Source organism: Brachyhypopomus gauderio, chromosome 3 (assembly GCF_052324685.1).
Source record: "Brachyhypopomus gauderio isolate BG-103 chromosome 3, BGAUD_0.2, whole genome shotgun sequence".
In the NCBI taxonomy this organism is placed as follows: Eukaryota; Metazoa; Chordata; class Actinopteri; order Gymnotiformes; family Hypopomidae; genus Brachyhypopomus; species Brachyhypopomus gauderio.
The window spans coordinates 17,768,711-17,777,703 of record NC_135213.1 but is presented as its reverse complement, the minus strand read 5'-3'; the positions used below and the strand labels follow the sequence as shown (position 1 = coordinate 17,777,703).

At 52.0% G+C, this 8,993-nt stretch overlaps 1 protein-coding gene across 2 annotated transcripts in view; it reads right to left on the bottom strand.

Moving 5' to 3' along the window:
• Positions 1-484: 484 nt before the first annotated feature.
• The window catches only part of wnt3 (wingless-type MMTV integration site family, member 3), a 21,072-nt gene continuing 12,563 nt past the window's right edge, over positions 485-8,993 (bottom strand). Inside the window, exons 2-5 of one of the 2 annotated variants that reach the window (XR_013130013.1) lie at positions 7,279-7,517; positions 4,120-4,385; positions 1,264-2,910; positions 485-1,023 (exon numbers count right to left, since the gene is read on the bottom strand). Coding sequence is in view for 1 of the 2 variants with exons in the window: in XM_076999916.1 (XP_076856031.1) it covers positions 2,431-2,910; positions 4,120-4,385; positions 7,279-7,517 (985 nt within the window). In the remaining variant the exon portion in view is untranslated. Of the gene's footprint in view, positions 2,911-4,119; positions 4,386-7,278; positions 7,518-8,993 lie in introns of both variants that reach the window. The other variant, XM_076999916.1, reaches the window with a different exon arrangement.

The following is an 8,993-nucleotide window of genomic DNA, read 5'->3' as shown; positions in this document are numbered from 1 at the left end:
TGCAGTTCAAAATCGCGTTTTTCCCCGAACGCTCTCCACATGCAGCGTGTGCAGCAGGCCAGAACACGCCCCCCAGCCCAGCCGCGGGATTCCTGGCATGCTCGCTGTGTGTGTGTGTGTGTGTGTGTGTGTGTGTGTGTGTACTCGCACCTCGGCCATTTCCCATGGGCTTTCTGGTTTGTGCTGTTTCCTGCACTAGTGTGAGTGTTGGAGTGACAGAGCGGATGCAGACATGGGCGTGTGATGAGCAGCTGAGGAGGGTTATTACTCTTTATTACAGCTGCTAAAGGGACACGGTCTGGGCCACCAGTCTGAACCACTCCAACCGTCTTAATGGGGCTCATGACTGTTGGGCTTTAATTAGGAAAGGAGGCAAGTACAATATCTTAAAAACAATAGCAGTGTGTCCATAAAGTACGCACATGGCAACTACGCACACATTATTAATGGGGTGTTGAGAAGCAAAAGCAAGACACAGTTGTTGTTCAAATATATAATCTTAGTTCAGTCATACAGATATATACATTGTGTAATAAATAATATTTATAAAAACATAACATTTTCAAGATGATAAAATAAAAAGGGAATCAATAACTTTAAAACTTTTTGTACAGAACTTTGGACGTAGCGGAGGGAGGGAGGGTGGAGCTGCTAGAGTGGTGGCTGATGGGCTTGTGGGGCCTTGCAGGCATGGCCCTCAGGCTCAGGGGACTAATGTCTACCTTCTGCTTGTGGGGTTAAGCGTAATGAATGGGACGTGTGAAGGACTGTTGGAACATGCATGGAGTCCTCTGCTGCACCATTGTGAAGCCTGCCTTCCCTCCCAGTGTCAGTGTCAGCCGTCACACACACTCACACACACACACACACACCTGGGTCGCGACACCCATGCCTCATCCCCTTAGTTCAAAGAGCAGCTATAAAACTCTTCCTCTTCTCAGCCTTCTCCTCTGTCCTCTCATATTCTTTCCCTCAGCCAGGTTCACTCCCTCTCTCAATCTCTCTATCCCTCCGTCTCCCCATCTGTGAAATTTAAACAAACAAAAAACAAACAAACATGCACTCGGTATGTGGAGTGGGCAGCTTGTTTTTCTTCAGAATGTATATTTAAAGGATAAAAGTGGTTATATTTCCTATCATTAGTGTTATTAGTCATTATTTTGTAAGTGCAATTTTTACTGTATAGGTGGGTTTACATGAAGCGTGTGGAGGTTCTGTTCATGTTTTAACTTTTTTTATCTGTGGTTTCGTTGGTGGTTCTACCTGGAAACACTTTGGCGTTGTTCAGACAGGCAGTCGATTTTTACACACTGATTTTGTCCTTAATGTCATTTCATTGTCGTCATCATCGTTAAAACAAAGTGGAACACATCGCGTGGAATATGAATCTCTCCGAGTGGCACAAAGCCACGTCCCGGTCCTGTCCTCAGTTCTGCCCGTGTCTCCATGCAGCGTATGGAAGATACCAGGCCGAGCGAAGCCAGTGTACATGCTGGTGCGCTGCTGTCCAAACACGGCCTCGTGTGACCGCTTCCAGCCGGGGGCACGTGGGTTTCCGTTTACCTTCTGGAACTCTAAATATGACCTTTCTGATGCATCTTTATGTTGTTGTGCTGTTGTGGGCATTTTGCTAAGAAAAGGGACATGCATTTCTCTCACAGGACAACGTGAGGCGTGGCAGACGCAGGTGTCAGCGGCGGGGGGGTTGTTGGGTGAGAGGGGGTGGGGGTGACTTCTCTGAGTTTGGTCTTCATGGAGCAGATCAGAGCGATGCGGGCCTGTGAAGAGCACAGCGCTGCCGTTGGGCGTAAAGGGGCTGCGGGAACTGGGAGAAGTTCAGAGATCGCGTGGCTTTCAAGCAGCACAGAATGAGCCAGTCTGCAGGTCTGCTGCAGGCTCTGAAGAGTTCAGTAGTTAAGGAGGCGTGCTGCCCAACCCTTGGCCCCCCCCCCCCCCACCCACCTCCAGTGCTTTCATGTGTGCGTCGTGTGAGAGCGCGTCGGGCAGGTTGGGTTTCAGCTGCCGGGCCTTGTGGAGAGATGATCAGAGAGCTATTATGACAGGCAGAGTCTATTCGATACCAGAAGACATCAAGGGTTCAGGTAATGCGGTACACATTCTTTCACACATCTCTTTTGTGTGACTCACCGACTGAAATAAATAAAAAGGAATGCAGCTGAAATGAAAATGGTAATCGCAGTGGTAATTGTGATTCTCCCATGAGCCTTTGCTCCTGTGAGAAGGGGTTGGTAGTTTGGGTTGGTGGAAGAAAATTCTAGTACAGAAGTGCTGCTACCCACTCTGTGTTTGTGTGTGTGTGTGTGTGTGTGTGTGTGTGTGTGTGTGTGTGTATCTGCGTATCCAGTCCCCTATTTGTGCCCTCTCTCTTCCATATTCAGAGGCTCCGCCCCACCCCCAACGCCCCGCCCCTCATTTGCACGTATGCACGTCGTACTCTCGTACGCACTCCTGGCAGCTGACGTAGCAGCACCAGTGGAAGATGCAGTGACACTTCTCCTTGCGCTTCTCCGTGCGTGTGTTGTGTCCGCGGCCGCAGCACAGCAGGTCGCACCCCTCGATGCCGTGCGACGACACGTTGCACACGCGGTCACGTGTGCCAAACGAGCCCGTCTCCGGGTTGGGCTCGCAGAAGTTGGGCGAGCCCTCGTAGTACACCAGGTCCCTCTCCGTCGGGTGTTTGAAGAAGGCATACTTGGCCCGGAGGGTCTCCACCCAGCCGCGTGACTCGCGATGCTTCTCCACCACCATCTCGGAGGCGCTGTCGTACTTGTCCTTCAGGTAGTCCCCCAGCAGACGGAAGTCCGGCTGCGCCCACCAGCAGGTCTTCACCTCACAGCTGCCCGACAGGCCGTGGCACTTACAGCGCAGGTGCATGTTCTCCAGGATGGTCTGGAGGGGAGGGACACGAGAGACAAGCTGTCAATCACAGTGAGGTTGTTCCTCCTCCCACTGTGATACAACGACAGCGGCAACCTGAGAAGTTAAACGTTTCATTTAAGCTCAATCATTATAATGCAGAGAAGGTAAAAACAAGGTCAAGGCACAAACTAAATCTGAAGTAAAAGTTGCGGTGCCGACGGGGAATAATTACTGGAAATATTTATAGTCTTCACTCTAGACTCTAGGTTTAATCTGGATCTGAGAAACTGGGACCGTTACACTGTGAGTTTTCTCCTTCTCCGTCCTGCTCAGTATCACGGAGTCCACACTGGCCCAGTTTCTGGTTTGGGTGAGTTTGAGCCCTGTGAGATGGTGCGGCAGACCTAGGCCCTGGGCACTGTGCTCGGAGACAGGCTCTCGCAGGACTCTTCATCACTGCTTCTGCCTTTGTTGTCTGTTTGTTTGCCTTAATTCGCTGGCTATATTTAGCTGCAGAATTCCCCAGCTGCAGCGGAAGGCAGGTGTTTTGCGGCCCCCCAGGGGACTGTGAACGTCTCTGACATCATGTCCCGGACTGCAACACCCCCACGGGCTGCTCGGGAACAATGGCGTGTGAGAGGCAGGTGGGGTGGCCCGGGGCTCAGCGACCTGACAGGGCCGCCTGTCTCACTGGCTGACCCTGTGGTCTCCCACCGCTGCAGTCGAACACAGATCAAAGGGGCGTCGTGCCTCGGTGTGGTCTCGCGCCTGAGCCAGCCGCTTGCTAACACACTCCAGCGCCGAGCGCAGACAGCAGCAGGGACGAGCCAAATCCCCACCACTGCCACCCTCAAACACTCCACCGCATCTCCACCTCAGCCGCGGAATTCAGCGGACGACGGGAGACACGCGAGGCATGAAAGGATAAGGGAGGTAATTACCAGCAATTTCCAATAGAAATGCTCCTGTTTTGGGTTAAAAGGCCCTCAGAAGGAGAAAACAACACTGTCAGGCGGTTCCTGACAGTTAATCTGCCATGCATAAACAACTTGAACTGCGGATGAGACCCACCCGGGGACACACACAGGCACGGCTTTGTGCATTGTCTTAGCACTTTGGAGCTATTTTATTCTACTTTATATTTGGAATAAACAAGTTAACCTAATTCTTGGCTCATTTGAGGTGGGAGGCATGTTTTGGGTGAAACGTCAGACGGGTACCTGGGCGGGCTCGCCTTACCATTCTGCCGGCCTCGTTGTTGTGTCGGTTCATGGCCGAGCGGGCGTCTGGCCGGTTCTCCCGGGCGTCGGCGAACTCCCGGGACACCAGCACGCCGAACTCGGCGTCCTCGCTGCAGCCCCCCCACTTCCAGCCCTCGCCCGGCGGCCCTTTGTGGTGGGAGTCGCAGCCGCACATGGTGGAGGTGCCCTCTGCACAGGAGCGCGTCACCGCGAACGCCACGCCGGCCGAGGCGATGGCGTGCACAAACGCTGACTCCCTGGTGGCTGCAGAGAGACAGACAGAGAGAGAGAGAGAGAGAGAGAGAGATATGAGGAAGGGAGACGGGTGCAGGAGACAGAAATAATTAGTTCTTGGAAGTCCATGACCCATAACTACTTTCCAACAGTAAAAATTTTAAAAAAAGGAAAACAGGCCTGTGTCCTGAGGCGTCTGGATAGTGTGTAAAGGTTAGGACTGCTCCACTCTCCACTCAGACACGCCGAGAGTCTCATATCACACTGTATCTCAAGGGCATAGATCATTTTCTGTGATGAGCTCTGAAATATTGATGGGACTCTGGGCTGAAAGGACAGGGACTCCTTTGACAGGACGCGCTCAATTGTTGGGCCTTGTCATTTTTGTCTAATGTTGGCAGAGGTTTCGGTGACACCGTGTCATGATAAAGGTGCGCTGCTCCCTGCCTGGATCGGCTTTCTGGAATGCCCTCTCCAGCTCGCGCCCAGGGGCAACGTGGGTGAAAGGCAGCGATAAGCCTGCATGCCTGATTTCTAGAGACATGTGCTGAGAGATGGTGTTACGCCTCCTTTGAATGCAACAGCTTATTATGTAACTGGAAACCATTGTTTCACAATCACAGCACACTTACTGAGGCTCCCCTCGTTCTGTAGGGCTTCAGAGAGCCCCTGTTGCCATAATGTACAAAAGTGGGCAAACCCAGACTGCTCCTCTGTGCTACTGATCACACACACACACACACAGCAGACCCACATGCCCTTCCCAGCAGCTGCTGCCATGCACAGTCCAGACACACTCATGAACATGGCAGCCTACGCTTCTGGAGACCTCAGGGTTTCCCACCTCGAATCCGCCTGGTGTGGCATGGCCCACCATGATGGAACATACCACGTTAGTAATGGGGGGGGGTAAGGCTCAACACAGCGAGAGAGGAACTGTTTTCGGCGCAATGGATCCACATTGCGTCAGTCCGTGTGTCTCTCTCTGGAACGTTTTTGCCCTATATGAAGATTTAGTTGCCAGCATTGCGCATGAGGGAAAAGTGAAGCTGAGCTTTCATTGGCCAGACTGGGAGCACCACCCACAAAAGCTCTGATCCCTGATGATCCCAGTGTGGAATCACACAAGGGTTCCAAGGGTTCCACAGGCCTTCATTATGCTTATTTCCTTCAAATCTGCATAAAGGATGGGGGCGGAGCCTGTTGGGGGTAGAGCTGCAGCTTGCATATCATTTACAGAAGGTTTTTGTCTACACCATTTCATAAATCTTAATCCTCACGCGTTTGCCGAATGCGCAGATCTCTCTCCAAATGCTTTTGGATTTTACTGTTCTTCAGCATACATGCGCACAGACACACACACACACACACACACACACACACACGCACACTGCTCCTTTTCTCCCAGTGCTAGTGTGTTTGGGCACACACCTCCCAGTGTGGGAGGCCAGAGTGAGGCCCAGTCGGTTCTGCCAGGCCCGGCCGGGTTCCTGACAACAGAGCGCTGTGAGCCCAGGGCCCGGGAGCTCTGGCCCCGAGCCAAGCGGGGCACTGCTTCTGCTACCTGCTGGGCCCATGAATCCGCCTTTGTCTCCCTGGTGTCACACCGTATTACCCGCACAAAAGGACCCAGCGGCCCACACCCCCACAGCCCTGCTTAACTCTGCCCAGAGCGGGGCTGGCATACCCCGCCCCCCTCCCCTCCGCGGGGACAAGCACACACCACCCCCCACCCCAAAACCTTCCCCTCTCACCCCAGTCCAATCATTGCTTAAAAAGAAATTTCTTAAATTCACCAAATGTCATTCATAATGGTATCAAACACCTCTGGCTCCAGTGTGGTCCGTGTCATCAGACTGGTCTCCCTCTCTCCCCTCTCTCTCTCTTGCGTTCACATCCCCCCCGTGATGGGGAAGGATGGTCGATTCCTTTTCAGGCCGGTTTCATGACACAGTCAAAAGGGCGTGTGAATGGGGGTGTTTGTGGGAGCAGGGCTGGAAGAGGCACACAGAGATGGCCCATCCTGGCCTTCACACACAGTAGGGGATGAGCAGAGCCCAAGCCCTCCCCCACTCAGCCCTTTTCTATTGCTTGTAATCTCATTTGGTCTCCTCTCTCTCTCTCTCTCTCTCTCTCTCTCTCTCTCTCTCTCTCTCTCTCTCTCTCTCTCTCCCTCACACCCTGCAAGGCTCCCTCCTGACACAGAGGGTAACAGTGATCGGGGGCTTGCACGTCTTCACCTTCAGTGACTGTTTGAGAGGGCCAGGCCCCGCCCTCTCTGCTCCAGACTCCACCCACTCCTGGGTCTCCCCTCTCTGCTCCAGACGTGCGCTGATGAATGATGTTCATCACCATTCACCATTTCACCAGACACAGTTCTCAGTGACCTCCGGCAGCCCAAGCGACAGCTCACAGAGCTTTATAATTAAAGCAGGAAGCAAACACACACTAAGTCAGTTGCACGTTCACGTGCAGGCTGACACTGACTATAAAATATTTATTTGTGACATAATTAATGTGTTTTCTCTGCATAATGCAACCCAGATATAAAAATGTCTGCACAATCTCCCACGATCCTCCTTAGACATTTGAAACATTTTGTCACAACAGTCATGGGTAAAAGTCCCAGAACGTTTTGCAAGGACTGCTGTCACCATGGGGAGCAGAGCACGTGAGGAGGTCAGAACAGGCCTCGTCAGCTCCTGCAGGAGTGCGGGGCCGTGGTGAAGACCTCCTCCACTTCCGTTTCCCTCACACCCAAACCTCATCTGCTTTACGATTAGTATGTACTGCAGGAGTATGTACTATTAGTATGTACTATTAGTATGTACTGCAGTGCTGAACACTCAGCCATTGGCTGTCTGACAGTAGGTCAGTTGTGGTGTCAGTGCAGAGTAATATGCACCGGTACCAGTGCTCTTACCTTTATCCAGCACAGGTCCGAAGATGGCCAGGTCGTTAACGGTGGTGCAGTTCCAGCGCCGGCCGCGGAACTGGTGCTGGCACTCCTGGATGCCGAGCTTGACGCCCTCGGCCACGCTGGGCATGATCTCGATGTAGTTGCGACAGAAGTGGAGCTGCTTGGGCACCAGGCCGGGGATGGAGCCGCACAAGATGGGCTGCGTGCCCAGCACAGAGTACTGCTGCCCCAGGGCCAGGGACCTGCAACCAGGGAGAGGCACACGCGTCAGGGCCCGCCCACCTCGCATGGGCGCACGTGTCTCTGCGCACGTGTGACTGTGTGTGTGTGTGTGTGTGTGTGTGTGTGTGTGTGTGGTTGGGAACCTTGTGGTATATAGATAGTAAAGGACAGGCGCATCTTAAGCTGAGAAGATTACCGGTTCTGATCAAGGTGGCTTGTAAACCTGATTACACCAGAACTGTGGCTCACGTGCAGCACATGTTGATATTAGAGGTTCATTCACAGTTTTATCTGAAGCTTTTGAAGTGAACTGACATCATGCTAATCCATCTGTTTTATGAGCTTGTATGAACTGCTCCTTCTCACATTAACTCAAATTTCATTGAGTGAGTGATTCAGTTCTTGGGTTTCCTTCACCGCATTGAATGGTGTGCGTGATTGTGTGCATATATGTGTGTGTGTGTGTGTGTGTGTGTGTGTGTGTGTGTGTGGTAGCTGAATGACAGCTGATAGAAAGTGTTTGAAGAGGGCTTCTCAGAGCTGTGTGCTGAACCCAGCCTAAGTTTGGCGGTGAATACCACCACATAGACACAGCTATGCCAGAAACCATTAGACATTCATTCACCTCATTCCCTTTTAATTGCCTTCTTTTTCTCTTCAACATGAGGACGCAGAAATAGAGAAACCCTTTGCCTTGTCTGTGTTTGAACACGCTTGGCTGTTATGACAGGCTCAAACACAACTGCCCCTCCACCCTTTACACAATGTTGCTGCTCATGTCATGAAATATGTGAGATCTTATGGGCTTACTGTTTAGTCATTAACATAAGCTAAATAAACACACTTTCGCTCTCTCTCTCTCACACACACACACACACACACACACACATACACAAACACACACACACACACACACACACACTTGTTTTGTGTCATAAATCAACAGTATGTGTGTGGCAAAAGTTTTAAAAGGCTCAGGGTTGAAAACCAGAAAGGCCCCGGGAGCCATCTTCTCTCAAATTTTACACTCCCTCCCTCCTAATCACAGACACTTTTCTTGCCCATGACTCTATCAGGGTTTGTGTCTCCTTCCATAGCTTTGATTTCATGTCAACATTTGTGGGACCTTGCATTGTGTATTAACCATTATCACTGGCATGTCATACACAGGTGTGTGTGTGTGTGTGTGTGTGTGTGTGTGTGTGTGTGTGTGTGTGTGTGTGTGTGTGTGTGTGTGTGTGTGTGTGTGTGTTTGTGTGAAGCCCTAGTCCACAGAGATGTCTCTGAAATGCAGTATCACTACGTTTGGTGGCTGGGCTGTGGCCCCAGGTATGTCCCAGCGTCCCCCGTGGCCCTTCGCACTATCAAGAGTAAACAAGCCCACTGATCAGAGAGCCCACTCAGCATGATCTCACCGCCCTGCAGCGAGGAACCCTAGCAGGGGCACAGAGCCCGGCCACGACACAAAGACCCCCGCCGCTGAAGTCAGGGGAGAA